A 22398-nucleotide genomic window follows, 5' to 3' on the forward strand; every position below is an offset into this window, starting at 1 on the left:
AGGTGGTGGCAGCAGCTCCTGGACACAGCCCTTCTCCAGGGTAGGGACCAGGCTGCCAGGAGACCTGTTTCCAGATGCCTTGAGTGTTCCTGTCCCTTTCCTGCCTCTTGCCCAACTTTCCCATTCCCTCATTTCATTCTGGTTTGTTGTGGTTGTGCTTCAGGCATGTGATGGGCTATCAGCAAAGGGGGAAGGAGAGTGCTTCAGGTGGAGGAAAAAAGCAGGAGGTGAGCAACCAGATGAAAGGAGCTGTGGTCTGTAGTGTACAAAGGCAGTGTTTTCTTTGGCAAGTGAGTAGAACAGGAAAGCTTTATTTAGGGCTGCCTCTGTGTTAGGAATAATTGTGTCCAGCTGCATCTAATTTCTCCTCTAAAATTCATATTTGGGGGAGGCCACCATAAATACCCCTAGGGCTGAGAGATGCTATAGGGCCACGCTGTCTTGATTAATTCCTTTGCTGTCCTAATCCAATTCTTTTCCCTACAGAGGTGTGGGAGGTTAGAAGGCAGAATTTCCTTATCCAAGGCATTACATTGGTCATCACCCTTGTGCCTCCTAAAGGAGCAGAGAAATCAACTTAGGCCCCCGGGTGTCACTCTGTATAGCCAGACAGATTTCCTAATTCAGCCCTGAAGTCTTGGGCATTTTGATGGCAGATTGTATAGAGCATCAGCTTGCATCCTAATCAGGGAGATGGGACTGGAGGTGTCCAGACACTGGGGTTGGGTTTGACAAGGACACTGGTTTGGCATCGTCGTGCTGACTGACATCACAGCAGAAAGGAATTACTGATGGCTTCTGGGGTCATCGTTCCCCTCCTGCAGCCCTGGGGGGACTTGGCACTGCCTGATGGCCCTGCTCACAAGTGCACAATCTATCTTGAGGAGGAGAGCTTTTCATCTCGGAAAGGTAATGATGAAGAATTCCAGCCCTGCTTGCTGCTGGCTGGGTTGCTGTAAGGGGTTTTTTTTCCTCATTTTGGGGCTTACTTTGTTTTTTCCTCAGGGAGATGTTTTTAGTGTGAGCTCACAGTCCTAATGCCACTGCCTAGTAATGAAAATGTAGTTGGGAAACCATCTTTTTTTTTTTCCTTCTCTCTTTTTAATCTTTGTCTATTTTTAACCAGATTTGACAGCAGAGCAGAGATCTGAGGCATACTTTTTTTTTTTTTTCCAAGAACTTTTATGTCAGAGAGGAGAAAAACATCAAATCATTGGCATAGACCTGCCTACTTTTAGATGACAGACAGCCATGCAGGGGAGAAAGGAGAATGTAAATGCTCCATCTGTGAGAAGTTCAACTCTCACTTCACTAAGCATCAGACAACCCAAATATGCTGCTGTTTCTTGAAAGTTTATCTGTTTCATGTTCCTGGAGCTCTTTGGTTTATGTTAAGCTAAGAGCAACTTCTTTAATAAGGATTATTTCAGGTGTACTCACCTAATGTACAGCATCTTATTATGTGACAAATTCCAAAGTCTTGAAATACCAAGATCCTTGTCCCTCTCTAGGCTGATGCATGGCTGATCACAGACCAGGTCAGGAGCCACAGAGGCAAGACCCTAACCCTGCTTTCCCTTTCCACCTAAAGTGGAACTCCTGACATCCAGTGGACGTGTTGTGAAGGATGGTGTCTAGTGAAGAATATTACCCTGTCCCATGTGGTTTGGAGACCTGTGATCTCAACATTGCAGCAGCATCCCAAAATCTCAGCATTCACATGTTGGAATTTTAGTTTTGAGCATTGTAAGTTAAAATTATTTTCTAACTCTCCGTGCATCCACAGATTTAAACTGGAGCTGGTCTTGGTGCTCTGTGTGGCAGGATGTAAGCCTCCTAGGCAGGTAGCACTCTGACTTGTGAGGACTGACATCATCTAATTTCTGATGCAATTATCTCACTGATTGTATGATCTGAATGAAGTTTTTCTCATAGCTGGTATATTTATAAGCTTCCCTGAATGGACTGGCTGCTGTCAAGTAAGTCTGGTCTCCTGCTGTAGCTTCAGCTGAGCTTTCTCCTGCTTGTGGATTATTTCAATGGACATTTATGAATGCTGTATTCACTTTGAGGGTAATTAAAACCAAACCCCATTTTCTCTTGCATTAAAAATTGAATTGAAATTTTTTAACATTATTCAACAAGTTTAGGTGATAGAAGATAATCAAAACTAGAGGATTTTTTTGTTTTGTCTTGTGGTGGTTTGGGGTTTGTTTTTTTTTTTTCACAGATGAAGAAAATGCATATAGTGTGCCAAAGAATTTTCTTTGAAACTCATGCAGCTGAAGAACTCTTCTTGTGTGGCATGCCAAGCTCAGAGTGGGGCTCTGGTTCTGGTTGCTTGGTGCACAAACTCCAACCTTGTTTCAGAACAGAAAGATGGGAAAGAGGGGAGTGAGGGGAGGATTGTAGAGCCTCCAACTTTGAAACAGAAGGCTGGATGTGTTGAGATTAGATGCCTTGGGAGCTGTTTGTTATACTGTTGTTTTTTCATCTGTTTTGAGCTGACAATTGGCTTGTACTTGATGGATGGCATTCAAGATCACCTGTCTCTTCTCATCAGCCATTGAAATACTGCCTAGTTTTGCTCCTGAATTTAATGTTTCTACAGAGTTCCTCAAGTGCTTGCTGATGTGAGTGTATCCAGTAGAATTAACCACTTGAAATGGATGTTATGAGCTAATATTAACTAGAAAAACTTGAAATTATCCTTCAAATTTCATTTCATACTTTACAGCCTGTCTTAGATGATGTATTTAGGTCGTAGCTGCTTGATATAAGCTGTTACATCTTTCTTGCACCTTATTTTAAGTAAAATCCTCCTGTTTGTTAGCTGGTAAGCTTACATGGTCTTTTGTGGTGTCACAATATCTCCAGTTCTTGTGGAGTTTCACAGATTTCAGGTTTTTTTCATCTTTATTTTTCTTGTTTAAAAACTGCTTTCAGCAAAGTGAGCTTTGTGGGCTCTTGTTTTCATACCAGTAGGAGGGCAGTTCTTAACTGGTGACTGAATCTGAACACAGGGGCCTTGCCCAGGCATTTGCCTTTGGGGAGCTGTAGGACTCTTAAAGCATTAGCAGAATTTTGGTGGAGAAAGGTGGCTTAAATTCCTCTGTATGAACTCCTTGGTACCATGTAGGAGAGGCAGAACTCTTTCTGAGGATCTGAACTGTGTAACTTTTCTTAAATCAGGCACTGCAAGGAACACAGTCCAGCAGAGACCAGAAGTTTTCCTTGCCTCAGTTTGTCTTGAAATGTTGATTTAGCCCTCTCTTGCTGAAAAGGAATCATCCATCTTGTTTTTTCCACCTCAGTGTCTGACTGGAAGTTATTTTGCAAGTTAAAAAAATCCTTTTTTATTGGCTAATGGTAATGACATTCTGATTGTTGTTTTATTTTCTGTTTGTACAATACAAGTGAATACCTTAAAATAGGCACAGCTGCTTAGGGGAGTGCCTCAGGTTTTGCAAATGTAGCTGTTAGCATGTGCTGGGAGTGTTCAGGGTGATCATCTATGAAACCCAGAGCATTTACTCAATTTTTGAGAATCACCTTGCCTTGCTTTTACCTGTCCTTAGGTTAGGGAAAGTGTCTGTGGGCTTGGGCTTGTTTTTTAGCGAGTGGGTGGTAAAGACAACATCCCAGCACCTCTGGGTGCTTGGACTCTTACATCAGTCTTCAGCCACAAGTCAAATGAGCCCAGTGACCTCATTCCAGGTCCTAGCAGACATCTGTCCACATCCCAAGCCCACCAGGGCTGGCAGAATCCCTGTGCCTGGCAGTGCCCAGTGCTGGAACAGCAGAGCTTGCAGGTGCCTTGGCAGAACTCTGCTGCCCAGGCTTGCCTGCTGCCTGCATGCTTGGCTCTGCTTCTTCCTGCCAGCTTGGACTCTCACTTTTTTGACTCCAGTCAAATGAAAACTTAAAAGAAAAGAAAACCCAACCCAGACTATGCTTGTTTTCAGCTTGATGTGCAACTCTGATGGCTGTTGGAGATGTTTGGAGGAGCGGGTATGTGGATGGCTGGATTTTTATTTTTAATTTTTTTTTTTTTTTATGGCTGGGTTTGCTGCAAGCTGTTTAGAATCTTATTTTTGCAATTCTCTGCGTGGGTCTTTAAGCATTGCTTGAGGCTGCTTGGTGCAGCTCAGCATGTGTGAAATACCAGCTCTCATTTGCCAGGGTAAAGTCACCTTTGGGGTGGCATGAAAGTCAATTTTCCACATGCTCAGAGAAACGGTTGTGTTACAGCTTTACACAATGACTTATATCTGGCAAGAACTTGCAAAATAGTCTCTCTGGCTGTTTGTCAAAAATTACATCATATTGGAGTAAACTGCTTTTAAATCAAACATCTATTATTCATGTATATTAACTGGTTTTTGGGGGTTTTTTAATTTTTTAATTTTTTTTTTCCTACTGGCTGGTTTATGTATGATTTACTCTTTTGCTTTTCTCTCCAATTGTCTGCCCGTCTCCCTCAGCTGCTCCTTTTAAATCTTAGCTCATCTTTAAATTTATGGAGCCAGGATACTTATCTCTCTGTACCAGTGTCAATATGCTGACCTTGCATTTGTTAAGAGTAGAATTATTTTGTTGTTGTTGCAGTGTTGTGTGCCCGTATTTACAGTAGGCAGTTCAATACATTTGCACTGGGAAACTGGGCCCCTGAGGCTTGTAAACTTTGAAAATATTTTTTTCCACATCCCTTTAGAACCAAAATTCAAACTCACAGCAGTGTGTGCCATATGTTGTACTTAATTTGATGACTTCTACCGAAAATGCAGAGGAAATAGCCATCATTTTTTTAGGTACCCTTTAAATTGAATGGGTTTGACCTGAGGAAAAAATCAGATCCCCTTTTATTCATGGTGGACTTAAAATGTCATGACCCTTTCTTCTGTTTGTATGTGTTCAGCAGTGTTTTTACTGGTCAGCCCAGGGATGGGCAGAAGGAAATAGGGAGAAACATCCTCTGGAAATAAATGCAAATTCTCTTCCCAATCTTGCAGCTTGTTCCTCTGCCTCTTTGAGCAACTCATTTTTTAATTTATTTTGATCCTCTGTCTCAGAAATGGCAGTTGGAAACCTCTATCCTAGCCGCTTGATTTCTGAGAAAGTGCTTATTTAATACATCTTGTGTGTTATTCAGTAAAGAAAATGAGGGAGGGTTTGAGTGTGGTTTCGCAGTAAACTCTGCTAATATTTCTGATACTCCATTCAGTATTTCAACTAAACAAGATGAGATCTGGATATAGAGAGTGCCCAATTCTGAGAGAGAGAGAGCTGAGTTTTTACTGTCTGTATGATGTGGTGAATGTTGACAAGCAGCAGAAATGGGATTGTGGAGGGGAATGAGCTGTTTCAGGGAGCAGTTGTCTGCTGGCTGTGGGCCAGGACAGTGGGTTGAACACCCCTGCTCTTGTTGAAAGTACCACAGGCTCTTTGATAACAAGTGCTTAGGGATTTGTTGTTTTAATGTTCCATCCAAAAAAGACATCTCCAACAACACAGGATCCCAAAACACCTGCTGGGGTATTGGACATGCATGGAAGAGTTCCATCAGCAGCATTTCCTTCAGTTCCTTGGTTTTTCTTGGAAGGATCTCAACCCAGAGTGCATCGACCACGCTTGACCTCACTTAGCTGCAAGATGTAACAAAGCTCCCAGCTTAGCCAGTCTGGCTACAGAGACTTTTAATTCTTTGTGAATTAATTTAGTCTTCTTTCCTGAGTTGCTGGGCAGCATGTAAAGAGAGCTGAGCTCCCTGTACCCACTGCTCTGCAGGTTCCTCCAGCACCATAACTTTTCCTCTCTTCCTCTGCTTGGTCTCCTCGACTTGCCAGCATCTGAGAACAGTGGCCACAGGTTGAGACTTTCCCAAGTCACCCAGTAAAGAGGGAAATTAGTCTAATGCACTGCCTTAACAAAGGAGAGAGTATGAGCATGAATAATTAATACCAGCAGTCTGTGGCAATCGGATAAAATGAAGTCCCATTTGCTCAGCCTTATTAAAAGAGAGAGAGGGAGAGGGAGAGATGGTAAAGGTCGTTAAGGGACTTGTAACATGGAAAGAATCACCTCCGAGATGGATAATGTGTTTTCTAATCTCTGTGGTCTTTAACTAAACATAATGGTAAAGGTACTCTGGCTATTTCGGGCTTGTTGAATTATTAAGCATTCTGGGAGATTGCTTGGCTCTCAGCCAACAACTTAAGACTTTTTCATTTGAACAATGTTAATAGGTAACACTTCTTGTTTGGTGCCTTAGAGCCTGATGCATCTGCCCAGAGTATTTAATGCTTTTCCTCCCTCGTGGCCCCGCATTCCCACTGGGGCCAGGGATGCTCGTTAGTGTGTTATCCCAGGGGACTTCATTTCACACCCAAATGCTCTTGCTTCACTTACCTTTGGCTTGGTACCTATTAGGTCACTGGTCTTGGCTGTCCATTATGGGATTATAAATATCTTTAAAAGGGTAATCCCTTTGCAGTGTGCATTATAGGATTATAAACCTCCCAAAGATCTTATGCTTTATCTGCCCTTTAACATACAAACCCTTATTTTAAGTCCCTGTTGACCAGGTATTTTCATTATTTCTCCTTGGCCTTTGTTATGAAAATCCTTGTTGACTTGGGATATTCTAGGAGAGCTCATCAGAAGTGTTCTAGCAACTTCAAGATTGTCATCAGAATGCTTTTAAAATCCCTATCTGCAAGAAATTATTATTCAGGCTTAAAAAAGCATTTTGAAATTCTGTTTGTTTCTTTACCTATGGGTTTGCCAGGATAAGGTTTTGAAACTCATTTGCAGACCATAAAATTGCTCAAGACAGAAGTTGAATTTAAACTGACTACTAAAAATCACAAAAAGAATCTTTCTTCCAGTGATAGGGCTAATTGGCTACAAACACAGGTTTGCATTATAACCTTTAAAAGAAACCCCAGCAGCCTTTAGGAGAATGGAGACTGACAAGGAGGAATTGGAGGGGTAGAAAAAGATAATACAAAAGCTTTTCCTCCAGTTTTGTGGATCTTCATCTTTATTTTTTCACAGGTTCTCTTTCTTAGAGGCAAACACCTTAAGTTAATGACCATTTACAAGTTCTGTGAGGAGAAATAAGTAGTTTTCCAGCTGGTGCTGCCTATGTGTGGGATTGCCACGGGTCTGAAACGGAGACTGCAAGGAGGAAAATGTGATATTTGCTCCCAAGTAAAACAAGGGGAATCTTTAAATGCTCTATGGAAGCAATTTTTCATTGTAGTCTTTCATAGCCATAACTGAATGTTCAAGTGTGTATCATACTTTTACAAGATAGATGGGAGCTATAGTCATTTAGATAAATTAATAGTTTATGGATGTTCAATTTAAGTATTAGCCCCAGGGGACTTTTGGGAAAGCAGCATTTGGCCCTCTCCTCTCCTGAGTTTTACTGTGCAGCTGGGAAGGGCTGGTCCAGAGCCTCAACTGGGAGCTGGAACACAGCACTCATGATCCCACCATTTATTGTTCAGGAGTTGACTTCAGCAGTTTATTGACTTTGTCTTTTGTTCAAAACTTTCCAAGGGGAAATTTGGTTGCCAGGCGTAGATATTAATTTCCTTTGCACTGAAAACCATGCAGAGTACCTTTGCCAGAAGGTCATTATCTCTGGGTTTGGTTAGTGAGCTGCTGGAAGCAGTGCTGCAAGTGAGAACAGGCTGTAAATTGGTCTTTACCTTGTAGACCAACATTTTAATCCAGTTTGTAGCAGCTTTTGGGTATGTGTGGAAGTTTAAATGAATTCTTAGCAACTTTTCTGCCTTAAGTATCTGCAAGGGTAGAGTCTTCCTTGCTTTTTACAGTGCTTGGGTTAAATTGAATCATAGAATCATAGAATCATAGAATTAGCCGGGTTGGAAGGGACCTCAGAGATCATCTAGTCCAACCCTTGACCCACCGGAGCAGTTGCTAGACCATGGCACTGAGTGCCACATCCAGTCTGTTTTTAAATGTCTCCAGGGACGGAGAATCTACCACCTCACCGGGCAGTCCATTCCATAGCCTGATCACCCTCTCTGTGAAGAAATTCTTTCTAATATCTAACCTAAACCTCCCCTGGCACAACTTAAGACTGTGTCCTCTTGTCTTGTTGAAGGTCGTCTGTGAAAAGAGTCCAGTTCCCACCTCGCTACAGCCTCCTTTCAGGTAGTTGTAGACAGCAATGAGGTCTCCCCTGAGCCTCCTCTTCTTCAGGCTGAACAGCCCCAGCTCTCTCAGCCTCTCCTCATAGGGCCTGTGCTCGAGTCCCTTCACCAGCCTGGTTGCCCTCCTTTGGACCTGTTCCAGGACCTCTACATCCTTCTTAAACTGAGGAGCCCAGAACTGGACACAGGACTCGAGGTGTGGCCTAACCAGTGCTGAGTACAGGGGAAGAATCACCTCCCTGGACCTGCTGGTGACGCTGTTTCTGAACATTTCTGAAAATTGTTTGGGGGTTTGGGTCTTTAGTATGTAATTTTTTCATCCTTAAAATGGGTGTTTGAGGCAGATCATGACTGGGCAGGGGAACTACCTGAGAGGTTACTGAGGAAGTTGGGAGTGTGTAGTGTAACTAGGCAACCAGGTGCCACTAATTGCCAGGGAGTGAGCATCAGCTTGTGTCAAGCCCACCTGTGCCTGATTAGGGTGGGACCCACTGCCATGAGCAGGACCAGGGGGCCAATAAAAGGTGAGGCCTGAGACACAAGCTTAGCTCAGTCCTGAGTTAGCTAGCAGAGAGATCAGTCACTCTCAGAGCAACAGCACTGATCCAGGCTAGTCAACTCTGTGGCTATAGGCTCGGAGCAATCTGTTCCTGAGTCTCTGCTGGAACACCTGGTTGGACCTTGAAGCACCGTACCCTAAAAGAGGTTCGTCTTGCTACAGGAGTGGGTGTCTTGGTCCTAATAGGAAGCTGTTAATATATCTGAATAAAACCATCCTTGCTCTGTAGTTGGGAGGAATGGCAGGTGGAGGAAACTTGCAAATTCACTGCCTTTCTTTGCAGCATTCCCCAAGATTTTCAAAGCTTCACCTTTGCTGCCTGGAGGCAACCATCACAAAATACTCTCCTTTTGCTCTCATAATTCAGCCTTTCAGGTGCTTGCTAAAATTGCACGGGCAGAGGAATTAAAAGGCCAGGCAGCATCACTACCACTGACATGGCAAATATTGAAACAATATGGATAGGTAGTGTAGTAGCTATTAAAATGCACGTGGTTATAATCAGAAAAGTAGAAGTTAGTAATATTGATGTGATGTTGCCATAGCCATGCTGATGTTGCCATGGAAGCCATAAGTTTGTGGGTTTTTTCAAATGGTTTAGCTACTGCTACTCTTTTTCATGGTCACAGGCTTCTTTTCATTTAAAAGGAGCATCAGTGTGAATTTTAATAATGGTTATAAAGTCATGGAAGACCAGGTACTCTGCTGAGCTCCACTGGGCTTTGACCAGTACGTTTTTCTGGTTCTAAAAATACATCCTCTCCTAAATTGAAAGGCCCAAACAGGTAAAAATTATCTGGCCCCCAGGAAAGAGAGCAAACATGATTCAGCTGAGCCCAGCGTGAGGAAGGTGAACAGACAGGAGGTAACATGTACTTCTCTTCCAGTCTCTGGCTGAATCCTCCTGGATGCTGTTTACAGTCAGTGTTGTTTTTATTCCTTTCCCATCTGAACTGCCACTTCAGATGTGATGTTTCTCTTGATGTGCTTCTGCCACATGATCTGCACAAAGCAACCAGCCTCTTCGTGCTGAGGCAGTGAAATAAATACAGTACAATAAATACAGTTTTTACTGGAGTTGATTGAATCTTTCTTGCACAGTCCATCTGTCTAAACCTTCTAAACATTGATCCCATTTATTACTCTTCCAAATACTAAAATGGATGAAGAAACTATTTGCTTTTTCCCTCCAAGCCTTGAGAACATGACCTGGGGAAACCCCACATGGCTTGCTTTGTCTGCCTGAGAGCTACACAGGTCTCATACTGGTTGGCAAGAGCCTTGCCTCCCTGCATCCCAGTGGATTCCATTAGGAAACTTGATTTCCTTATTTCTGAGGGTGGTGTTGCCCTTCTTAATAGATCTGTACCTGGGCTGTGTGTTGGCATGTTGAGAAACAAGTCCTGCAATCCATCTCTGATGGATTTTTGCTGCAGCAAAACCTGGTTGGGCTCCTGCTACATTTAGCTGGTTGTTTGTCCTCTTTCTGCCAGATTCTTCTTTACAATCTGGAAACAAGTCAGTGCCTGAAGAAGATGGGCAACTCAATAGGTGACTTCACGTGTGTCAACCTCCAGAACAGCCCTCCAAACATGCTTGTTACAGGCAATAAAGACAGAAGGTAGGTACTGCCCAGAGCTGCAACCCATCTCAAATTAGCTTACTTCCTATCCTGCTGTCCTACAGCTGGACCTGCTAGAATTTGTTTCTCCTCTAACGTTTCAAATGCAGCCTGCATGAACTTCAGGAACAAAATATTAGGTAATAGTTGGATGTGGTTGCTGGTTTGCTTTGTTTCAGAAAGCTCCATGGGAAGACTTTCTTTTGAAGCCATTTGGTGGACACAGTTGGTGTACAGCCCAGCGAGACCACTTGGAATATCTTCCACTTCCCCACCACCACCCGCAAAATTAGTTTGGCATTTAAAAGCTCACTTTCTGATATTAAAAAAATAACCTAAGGGATGAATCATGTAGGATGAGATGGGTCCGTCTGCCAAATGATGTCAAGAGTGTATTTCGGAACACTGTGATGTCCCTCAGGTGACAAAAAAAAAGAGACTTTCATGTGAACAGATTCCAGCTTCTATTTAGCTGATTAGCAGCTTTCTCTTTAACTCCTTGGCTTGGGGAGTAGGATTTTCCCAGCACAATATCAGGTGCCAGGAATGGACGCACTGGGAGCAGGCAGTGCGAAAGGATTAAAGTGCTTAAAAAGACTCTTGGAGTCCAATTTTTTAGATTTTCTTTTTTTTTTTTTTTTTTTTGGCTAGTTATTTGTGGGGTCTGATCCAGTGCACCAAAGGAGATGTGGGATGGCGAGGAGCCAGTCTCTAATGGCTCCCTCTTCCTTCCCTCCTCCTTTCTGCATGGGGCATCAGGCTGCAGGTGGTGGTCTGGTGTGGTGGGTATCAGCTTGTGAGGCGGGTACTTCCCCTTGCCAAATCCCAGACCTCTGTCCCACCAGTGCAGCAGCTTGCAAAAATGATTGTTTTGTCAAACAGCTTCTTTTCCTCAGCGCCCAGGCAGTGCAAGCAAAGCCCACACCTTCTCAGCAAAGAGGATAAAGGGAGTATATGAAGTTTGAATCCTTGGGATCATTGATTTTTCCAAAGCACCCCAGCAAAACTACCTCCAGTTTTGATCTCTTACACAATGGTGGGAGAAGTTGATAACCCTTAAGTGAGATTGAAATTTCCTCCCTTCATCCTAGAGTGAATGTCCATGCCCTTTTGCCTCCAGAATGCTTTTCAGTTTTTCAGCTTGATCAGGGGTTGGGAAGCACTCAAATAGCAAGAAGAGTTGGAAACTATAGTTCAGCAAATCAGTTTGGCATCCAGAAGAGCAGACAAAGTGTATCTCAGAGGTCAGTTCCTCATGTGGTGCTGGGTGAAGGCTGGTAATAGGTGCTGGGCATCCACTGGTGGGATGTGGCTTGAAAGGGAGCCCTTTCTGGGGGCAGTTGTACTAAACAGGGACCATCCCATGGGAGTTCTGCCAGCAGGGAGCACTTTCACAACTTTACTGGTGTATGCTACTCTTTTATTCAGTGCCATGATTTTGAGAAGTGATACAGAGCACCCCGTCAAAGTGCAATGGTTTTGGTAGGGCCTATAAAATCCTTTCCATCAAAACCTTCTCCTGAAGCATTGCTGATGTATTGGATTATTAGCTGTGCTTCACACTGGCCAGAGATCTGATAATAGGGAGCACGTGCTGATGCACTGCCCAACAGCAGCCTCCTTCATGGTGGAACCAAAAATGATCAGTAACATTGGGGAAGCAAACATATGGCAAGCCCAGTGTATACCATTGCTGAGAAGTGGATCCAGACATGTATTCCATGCTCTCCTGAAGGGAAGTCAGCTTAGCTTGGTCATGGGAACACCTTCCTTACTGCTCCCTTGAACTGGGATGAATCTGATGTGCTCCCACTGAGCCCAGCTGTAGGGGCAGGAGATGGGGGCCTGTGCCAGGTCTGCATTAGAGAGAGCAACACTTGGATTTGCAAAATCAAAATGCTTTTCCCTCTTTTTATATTTTTTCCAAGCACATCTAGGCAACTCAAGTGTGCCTCTCAGTCTGCTAAGGGTGTGCCAGAATAGACACCTGCCTGAAACCTGGGCCCATGCTAATGAAATAACCAGGATACAATCAGATCTCCATTGCCAACTGTGCTTACCAAACAGAAGGAGCTTTGATTGCTGTGCAGAACACATGCAGTAAGACAGGGGGAGTGCTGAGTCCCTTACCCATCCTAACCCAAAGCATAGTTCTAATGTGTAGCCAAAGCTTCTCTCTGCTGGACTTGGAGAAAGCCAAAAGTCCTTTTTGCCACCAGCAACTGCTCCTCCCTCTCATCCTGCATGTCTGATGGATGGTGCTCCACTGGAGTTCTGGACTGTTTGGCTGCCTTGTATTTCAGTTGCTGAGATGTCTTGATTTGTGCAAGCATATGATGCAATCTCCATTCAAGAAAGGGGAAGACTTGCAACACCATTAGGATTGTAGCTGGGTTATGGAATAAAGTGCAGTTAATGGGTTGGAACAAGTGTATTTTGGCCTTTTCTGGAGTTATTGTGTACCCGATGGCTTCATTCTTGATAGCCATCAGCTGGGAGGAACTTTCTCTGGCTTCTTTTCAAATATGAGATCAGTAATTCTCCTCACCTTCTGTCTTCACTTGCTTATGTACTTTGGTTTATCTCTTAATCCTCATATAAAAGGCTCAAAAAATGTCCCCCTTTTTGATGCATACTGGGTTAAAATCTGAACACCATTCGTTACCTTGAACTGGTTCTGTGGACTTGCTGCAGTGGTTGAAATCCTAAGTTCTTATTTGACAGTTCTGCTTCTGCCTCAGTCTTGAGTACATTTCTCTTCAAAATGCCTTATCTGAGGGATCAGTAACTTCTTAAAACCAGAGGTACCTGAGGTCTGCCTGCAATCAGTAGTTGCATTTTGGAAATCAGAAGAGACTGTGATTGCTGGGGGCTTGTGTATAGCTTTGTTTAAAAATTGGTGATTAACTTAGGTGTATAAACCTGCAATTCCTTTGACTTGTCTTTTTAATTGCCACTTATTTATCCTCTTCCTAAATCTCTGTAATAATGGTTCTTTCCTTGATCCTCAGAGTAATATTATGCCTTGGCCATAGTGCCCATGGGGGAGGCACCCAGGGGCAGGATGTGTTAGCAGCATGCCCAGAACATGACACTTTATGCCTCATGGCATTGCTAACATCTTGAGAAGTACTGAATTTCACTGATGTTTTTTAGCACCTAGAACTTGTCAGGAGACAGAGAGCTCCTGTGGGAGAAGTCTGCCTCAAAAAAAAAAAAATCTGTGATAACAGAAGTCAAAGTGAAAATTCGGTAGTGAAAAGTGTCAGCCAGAGTGAATTTCTGGCCTCATGGTGTCTGTGGGACTACTCCTCTCCCAGAAATATTTTCCTAGCTCCAGAAGTGTTTGTGCTCTCAGCAGGTACAGACTGGAGTCCCACAGCAGGTCTGATCTGTTCTTTCTTTGCTTTCCTGTAGGGTCAGGGTATTCGACCTCCGCCAAAGCGAATCCTTGTGCTCCCTCTATGCCCACCAGTTAGGAGTTTCTGCTGTCCAGATGGATGACTGGAAGATTGTCAGTGGAGGAGAAGAAGGCTTGGTCTGTGTGTGGGACCAAAGGATGGGCACCAAACTCTGGGAGATGCACGCCAGGTAATTTTGGCTGCTTGGGATCCTGCTGCCTGGGTGTTCATCCCATCTGGTGACAGGAGGAATGTGGGAATGGGATAATCCAGGACCAAAATGGTAACATGCTCCTGTCTAATGCTTCTGAGTGTTCCATTCAGTTTCCATGTGATGTGGGGACAGATTGCCTCCCCACCTGCAGTCCTGTGTGTGTTGCTGTGTCTGCCCTTCAGCAGTCGTAGGCTTTTTACTCATTAGTTAAAAACCAGTGCTTCAGTTGGAGTGAGGGAGCATGGAAATAGGTTCCCCTGGATTTTCCATGAAGTTCAAGTTGGTGTCTTCTCCTTGCCCCATTCATAACCCAGGATTTACTTTATTGAACCTTGGATTTAAAATGCTGAACTCCTGGTTGTGTTCACAGTGACTGGTTCTGGCTGGTTCTGTCCTTACACAGTGTCTGTGTTTCTGCTCACCTCATTCACACATTCCCTCAACTGTAACAGTCAAAGCCAGGCTGGTATTTAAACTCATTTCAATGCTAAAATGCCAGTTTGTACTGAAAGCACAAAAAGCACAGGACTAAAAGTACCAGCAGAGATGAATATCCTGGAGCTGATGGGAGACTGATAGTTACTACAGCCAAATTATGATTTCCTGATCAAGGCACAACTGCCAGGGACTGAGCTGTGGGTGGATGAAGACCTCTTGTATGTCTTGAGTGGTACCCTTAATAAAATGAACAGATAAATCCTGATTTATTTATTTTTAAATGCATCTCCCTCTGAGAGGAGCCAGATGAGGTATTTACAGGCAGAGAAGTTCAAGTTGGAGTCATCATTGATAAATAGCAGGTATCTCCTTCCCTTTTGACCCTGTGAATTACAAATCCTGTTGTGATGCTGCTGATGCATTAAGGACAATATTGGATTGACTGTCTCGTGGAGCATGCCAAGAAAGGAGGGGCAGGCAGTGCAAAGATCTGAGCTTTGGAGGGTACTAAAAGCTGAAACCATTAGATAAAACATTTAAAATACTGTTTAATCTAGAAAGGAATCAGAAGAGTTCAATCAAAAAGGCTTTCGTAGATCAGCAGGTGTGTGTGTTGTTAGCTGTGTCTGCAGCCCAGTGGGGATGGAAAGCAAGGGCAGAAGGAGACAGGAGACATTGGAGAGTGGAGTTGAACCATTTAATCTGAAAAGTCACTCCTACTTGAGTGGTTGAGGGTTTATTCACCAGTGAGAGAAGGGATGGAAACCAGACCTCTTGCCTTGTGCCATAGCTCAGTGCGGGGGGGCCCTGGCTGTCCCTCCCTTTCATTTTGGGAAACATTCTGCTCTTCCCAGGAATGTGCTGCTGCAGTCTTGAAATCAGCAAAATGAGGAGCATCCCCAAGCCCTTGCAACCTGTGTGTTGGCAAAGGTTTGAAGTATTTTGTGGCCTCCATGTGTGTTCTGCTAAGAACCCACTAGATGGAGGTAAAAGCTGCGTTTGTTTGCTCCAGACAAGAGGAAAAGAGCCTAAAGTGCAGGTTCCCAGCCTCTGGCTGTAGAGACGATGCTGATTTAAATGAAATCCTGTTTGATCCAGAGCAGTTCCTTCCCCACACTTGGATTTCAGGAGTCCAATGCAGGTGGCATCTCACCCAAGGGCTGTGGCTTATTTTGCAGACATCCAGTCCGGCACCTGTGGTTTAACTCTCACAGCCTCATCACTGCAAACATCCCTGATGAGAAAACTCCCCGAGGTGCCAGCATCATGGATGATGACCTCACTGTGCACAGGAAGTGAGTACCAGCTCTGAGGGGTGAGGGTTTGGTCCTGTGAAGACGTTTTACAACATATTTAACATATTTTTAAGTGGCGCACGAATCAGGGACTCTGGGAAGCACCTGAACTGTGATCCAGAGCAGTGATAGAGAAGGTGTTGCCTCTAAAAATTAAAATGAAAAAAAATCTGAAGGTAAGGCTGTCAAAACCATTGGTAAATTGGCTGCTTGTTTATTTTTGAGCACAAAAAAGCCCCTGCATTTCTCTTTCATCAGAGGAATGTAAAGTCCATGGAAACCAGATAGGGAATGCAGCCTTTTCCTTGCTTGAAATATTAGCACTGGTATCTCCTCCTAAAGGAAAACTTCTGGTATTTAGACTCCAGGTTTTGGCATTTGCATCTCAGATGGCTGTTAGGATGTTTAATTGCACTATCAACCTACAGGGTGTACTTACCTTCCCCTTTTCTGAAGATATGAGAACTGTTTCAGCAGATGACAGTCCTGTCTCTGCAGTGCTGAAATGAATGATTCACTGTTTGTTTCCAGGGCTTGGTGGGGTCTCTGGAAGAAGGCAGGAGGGGAGTTTGCTTTGTTAAAACTGCACAGACAGTTCTGGTGCAGAAGGAGCAAGAAAAAGCCCTGTGAGGAGAGGTTGAAGGAATTGGGATTGTTTAGTTTGGGCAAGAGAAGAGTGAGAGGAGATTGTGTTGCTTTCTTCAGCTCCCTAGGTGGGTGCTGGCCTCTTCTCTCAAGTAAATAATTGTAGGACCAGAAGAAATGTCCTGAAGCTGCCCCAGGGGAGGTTTAGACCAAACATCAGGAAGAATTTCTTTACTGAGAGTAGTCAGGTGCTGGAATGTGCTGCCCAGGGAGGTGGTGGAGCCACCATCCCTGAAGGGGTTCAGAAGCCGTGTAGATGTGTCCCTTAAGGACAGGGTTTAGTTGACATGGTGGTGTTGGGTGATCTTAGAGGTCTCTTCCAACCATGACACTTCTGTGACTCTGTGAAGAGGTTTTTACAGTCGGCTTCTGAAGCACCGAACGTGGGTCCTTTCTGGCAATCCCTGACTTTGTTTGTTTCCTCTGCTGAATATCAAATGAAGGTAAAATGGTGTGTGTCCTGCTTGTTCTGTACAGGTACAGGGGAACCATTTATGCCTACGAGTTCTCAGTGGAGCAGCTGGCTGTAGAAAGCATCCTCCCGATCTGCCGCTCCTCCTACGATGAAGTCACTGGTTACAACTACAACATTGGCCTTGCAGTGCCCTATGACAGCATCTAGTAACTCACTGCACTTGGCTTCTGGGGTCCAGCCCTCTGCCAGGTACATGGCCAAAGGCACAAAGGAGATCCACAGGGATGGAGAGACACAAAGATGGTGTTGGCTGTAGGGAAATCCTGTGGGCTGAGCCTTTGCTGAAAATTTGGGGATGTGAACCAGAACAGAGAGTGTGGATGCCCTCAAATGTCTCACAGAGATATGTTGCTGGCCAAAGAAATGTTCAAAGGTCCTCTGTGGTGGAAGGGAGAGACTGAAGAGTGAAGGGGAACAGTACACTGGAGTGTAAACAAAAATGTTCCTTCCTGCTGCCTGTGGGGAGACTGCTGCTGATCCCATCTTGGGAGAGGTCATGGTCAGGAAGTGAGAACCCTGGAGTGGTGGGAGGCTGGGAGCACACTGAGGAGTTTGTGCCTGTCCTAAAAGGGGGGGGGAACCCAAAACAAAACACTAAGGACTTGAAAAAAGCATCATGCTGAGCCACATGTTTGGAATTTTTTTTTCGTTGTCATGAGTTGCTCATTCTTCTTTTCCTTGGAATACATTGGGATGTGTCTGGGAACAGGACCATGCACAACTGAAGTGGTTGGGAAAGGGGAGGCTGATGGGAGAGAGGGAAGGGAAGGGAAGGGAAGGGAAGGGAAGGGAAGGGAAGGGAAGGGAAGGGAAGGGAAGGGAAGGGAAGGGAAGGGAAGGGAAGGGAAGGGAAGGGAAGGGAAGGGAAGGGAAGGGAAGGGAAGGGAAGGGAAGGGAAGGGAAGGGAAGGGAAGGTTGGCCTCTGCCAAGCTGGGTGCTTAGAAACTCATCAGGCCACACACATCAGAGTTATTTTAAAATGAATTATTTTTTTTAAATCTCTAAAATTCTGGATTAGTGGTTCAAGTGCTGAACTTGGTAGAGCTGGGTAGAGTTAGGCAGTGGTTGGACTTGATGATCTCAAAGGTCTTTTCCAAGTTAATGACTGGAAATTAGAGCCAGCATCCCTCTCCAGGGGTAATATGTGGAGAAGCATCCAGGCTGCAGGATCAGATGCAGCACCTCTGGTGAAATTGAGGACTGAGGCTTTATCTTAAACCCAAGGTGCACTGACACAGGTAGAACCAGTTTTATTCTTTCAAAACTATGTTATGGTTGTGATTTACCCTTGTAAACTTGCTGGTGCAAGCCAAAGCCACATAATCTGAGTTTAAATTGAGGTTAAGTTTTAACTTGTCACTTTTTTATTGGCTCAGTGGAATCTCTTTAAAAGTCCAGTGCTGGGGAGGGATGTGGGAAATGTGCCTCAACCTGCAGGAGAGGGTCTGGCTGGGTTGTCACTTCAACCCTTCACCAGTCACCCAGGCAGGTCCTGGAGGCCTTGGTGCTTGCCCTCCTTCTGCCTGGAGAGAGATGGATTTCACAGCTCTGCATTGGCTTTGGCTCAGGGTGGTTTTCCATGACCCCAAAGCCAACCTTCATGTGTGTGTTTGGTTTTTAGCTTAGCTTTTTCCTTGTGCTGGACTGATGCAAGAAGTGCAAGGGGTAAAGTCATTCTGTCTGACCAATAAATTGTACCTTTCATAAAGCTTTGGTCTTCTTTTTTCCTCTGCCCTTCAGGGATGCCAGCTCCCTTCCTGCATTCCTGGGAGAGCCACAAGTGTCACGGGTATGTAGGCTGGACAAGAGCTCAGTTGAAAGCTGTCAAATAAATAATGGTTTCTGTAGCACAAATGATTTGTTAGGTTGCTCCAGGCCTGTTCTTCTGAACAGGGAGAGGCTCTGCTGTCATTGTGCTCTTCCCTTCCACTCTGTGACCTGCTGCCTGCTCTCACTTCATACACCCTTGGCTTGTTCTGACTCAGACTCTCCTTATCTTGCCTTGTTATCTGGGGACAGCTTTGTTCTTTCTTCATCTCCCAGCTGCAAGCAGCAGATAAGTTTGTCTCGAGCCCCTTTCCTGGAGTCCACCTCCTCCCTTCCTTCTCCTTCTGCACTGCCCGTGGCAAAGCTGCCTCCATCTCACTGCTTGACTGTGGTGGTCACTGAGCTGCCAGAAAACAGAATCCCTACATTTAAACTCATCAGTTTATTGGGGACAAACAGCAACTCGTCCAGATACTTGCAGTTTGGCATCCCCTCCAGTTCTCTGTCCCCACAGCCACTGTTTTGTGGGCTCACAGTCTGGATGCAGCCCCTCTGGGTGGTCCTTTTGGTCTGTTTTTCCTGTCACTGGTATTCATTTGGGAAGGTTGTACCACAGCAGAAGATTGTGTATGTATTTAACAAGCATTCCTGATTGCAAATGAGGGCACTTAGGCTGTTGGAGAGTTTAATTTTGTCTCTGAAGAGGGCTGTTGTCCTACTTGACTGAGGAGTCATTAACAGTGTGCTGAAGTGTAGCAGATGCAGTGGTGACTGTTCACATCTCCACCAGGGTTAGGGGACATTTCAGTGGGCCCTCTTCCCTTTAGAGGAGCAAGAATGAAGTCACCACCTAGTCTTTCAAAGGTGGTGTCCACCCACCTCTGGTATTTCCCATCCAGGGACTCTCTTGGACTCGTTAGTGGTGTCAGTTTGTGGTAGGTGAGGGCCAAGGTGGGCCCAGAGGTTCTCAGTCAAGAAGGGGAAGCTGTAAGGGAAGGAATTTCAGTCAGGAGATGCTGGACCAGTGATGGGGATTGACCCAGCAGAGGTCAGAGTGAAGGGGAAGGCTCACACTGCATGGAAGCACAGTGTGACAGGCCAGGCTGGTGACCTTCAGGTGGGTTGGGTGGTTGGGGACACCTGAGGAATCAGAAGGAGTCAAAAATGGAAGGAGTTTGGGCTGAAGAGCCTGAAGAATGACTTTGGGTTCCTGTTGTTGATGCCAGTGATCCTTAGCAAAAAAAAAAAAAAAAAAAAAAGAAAGAAAAAAGAAAAGTGGTGTCCATTGTCTTCATGAGGAGGACCCCTGGACATTAGGTCCTTCCAGCTGCTGCCAGGGCTCTGGAGCTCTGACTAGAGTGAAGATTAATGGTTGGTGCAGAGCAGGAGTCTGGATGCAAGGGCTGTGGGGAAACACCCTCTGCTGTGGAGCTCTCCTGGAAAAAAAACCCATCTGGCCCTCCCCAGGCTGGGGGTCTCTGTGTCCGCCCAGGTGCTGGTACCTCTGAGCCTGTTCCTGCTGCCAAAGGGGAACCTGAGGCAAGAGCAGGTGAAGACCTCATCAGGACCAACAGATGGAGCAGGAGAAACTGGCAGGGAAAGCACCTTGTCCAGGTCAGGATTTGTGTCATTTCTGGCTAGGAACATGGACCTTCAGCCTCTGGGGCAAACACAGCTGCATGGAAGAGAGATGCTGGCTGGGGGATTCCTCTGTCACTTCTTGGAAGGAGGAGCTCCTCAGAACTTGGCTTCCAAAGATGGGCTGCAGGTGGCTGACTCCATCCCTGTGTGCTCCTGGGCTGCTCCCCTGCACCTCCCCTTCCTCCCAGGCAGGGTTCTCCTGGGTTTCAACCTCTCCTGCCTTTCCCTGGCAGCTCCCTGGTGGCTGAGATGGATGGGGATGAGGAGATAAGACGTGTCACTGCTGGGGAGCTGGGTCAAGCTATCTGGTCCCTTGGTAGCATAAAAAACCCAAAACAAAACAAAAAAAACCAAACAAACCCTGCCTGGGGCAGCCTTCTGGCTGAGAGGTGCTCCTGCCCACCTGGAGGAAGCATTGGGGCTTTTGGCCTCACTCAGGGTGAGGATCAGGATTATCTTCCCTGGTCTCTCCCTTGACTTCATCCCATTCCCCAGGGAGAAGCCAAACTCCAGCGAAAGCAAACTGTGCTGCAGCTGGCTTGGCTCCTGCTTCCCCCTCCTTCACCACCTCAGGAAAGAACTCGGGGGGCAGCTAATTAGCTCAGGGAACAGTAATTAACCTGATATTGGTGCTTCTCAGTCCTCCTGCCCTCTGGTTCCCTCCCCTGGCTGATGTGCTCAGCCCTTGCTGGCTGCAAGAAGCACAAATGTCTCCTCCAAGAAAATCAGGGTGTGGAAGGGGGACTGGGATCTTAGGGACCATGTGTCCACTTTGTGGAGATCTTGGAGCTGCTGGGAGGGCTAGAGCAGCTCTGGAGCCAGGGGGAGAGAGTTGGGGGTGTTCAGGCTGGAGAAGAGAAGGATCCCATGGGGAGACCTTAGAGCAGCTTCCAGTGCCTGAAGGGGCTCCAGGAAAGCTGGGGAGGGACTTGGGACAAGGGCAGGGAGGGATGGGATGAGGGGAAGGGTTTCCAGCTGCAAGAGGGGAGATGAAGAGGAGATGTTGGGGAGGGAGAAATTGTTTGGTGTGAGGGTGCTGAGCCCCTGGTTGCCCAGGCTGCTCCCAGAAGCTGTGGCTGCCCCATCCCTGGCAGTGTTGAAGGTTGGATGGGGCTTGGAGCATCCTGGGCTGGGGGGAGTTTCCTTTCATCCCCCCAGGATTCCCCCAGAATGGTTTTAAGGAGCAGGGGAAGGGCAACAGCATGGAGGCTGCAGCTGGACTGGGGAGCAGGACAGCATCTGCAGTGTCCGTGTGGGACTTCCTGGGAGCAGAAGCAGAAAGGAGCCCTGAGTCTGCTCCTGGGACCTGGGGATTTTGGGAGAAGCTGGATGCTGTGGTTTGGGGTGTGCAGGGAGGGAAGGGAGCACTGAGGGTCCAGCAGAGGGAGGAGAAGGTTGAGGAGGAGGCTCAGCCTCAGGCAGGAGGTCAGGATCAGCCCCTTTGCAGTGGCTGGTGCTGGTGGGGCTGGGGGTGAGCCCAAAGGATTGGAGGAGGGAAGGGAAAGGGGAAGGGAAAGGGGAAGGGGAAGGGAAAGGGGAAGGGGAAAAGGAAGGGGAGGAAAGGAAAGGGAAAAGGGAAGGGGAAGGAAAAGGAGTTGTGAGCTGAGATCTCCATCCCTGCAGCTCCTTCCAAAGCCTCAGCAGTTTCTTGGTCAGGGAGCAGCCCAGGTCTCCCCAGGTCAGGACTGCATTGCAGGGCTGGGCTCTGCTCCCTGGGGGAGCTCTGGAGAGCTGCTGGGGGCCAGCAGGAACCTCATCCTGACTGCACCCCCCACCCATGGGCAAGATGGGGGGGCTGGAAGGGCAAAAGCCCGGGGGGAGGGGAGTCCTTCTCTATGCCTGAGTTCAGAAACCATCCTGAGGAGCAGGAGGAGCCCCAAGGAGGAGGTCACTGGGTGCTCACTGCCCAAGGGGTGGAGGGGCTGGGTGTCCATCCTACCCCCCAGCCCTCACTTGGGCACTTCCCCCTGGGGTGGGGGAATTTTTCCATTGAAGGTCCATCTCACCATGGAAAGATATTTTGGATCAAACAAGCAAAACTTTCCAGTTTTTCTAAAAATAACCATTGCTTTTTTTTTTTTTTTTTTTTTTTCTCTCTCCCCCTTCCCTTTCCAGCCCAGGCTGCCTTAGAGACAGAAATCTGCCTGGAGCCACCC

The 22398-nt window shown here is 46.1% G+C and overlaps 1 protein-coding gene across 1 annotated transcript in view; it reads left to right on the forward strand.

Moving 5' to 3' along the window:
- FBXW8 (F-box and WD repeat domain containing 8) overlaps positions 1 to 17410 on the forward strand; it is a 52946-nt gene extending 35536 nt beyond the window's left edge. Inside the window, exons 8-11 of the mRNA XM_030460623.1 lie at positions 10239 to 10366; positions 13784 to 13957; positions 15598 to 15714; positions 16837 to 17410. Of these exons, the coding sequence (XP_030316483.1) occupies positions 10239 to 10366; positions 13784 to 13957; positions 15598 to 15714; positions 16837 to 16981 (564 nt within the window). The 3' untranslated portion in view covers positions 16982 to 17410. The remainder of the gene's footprint in view (positions 1 to 10238; positions 10367 to 13783; positions 13958 to 15597; positions 15715 to 16836) is intronic.
- The last annotated feature ends 4988 nt before the right edge of the window (positions 17411 to 22398 follow it).

The sequence above is a fragment of the Calypte anna genome, chromosome 15 (genome assembly GCF_003957555.1).
Source record: "Calypte anna isolate BGI_N300 chromosome 15, bCalAnn1_v1.p, whole genome shotgun sequence".
Taxonomy (NCBI): Eukaryota; Metazoa; Chordata; class Aves; order Apodiformes; family Trochilidae; genus Calypte; species Calypte anna.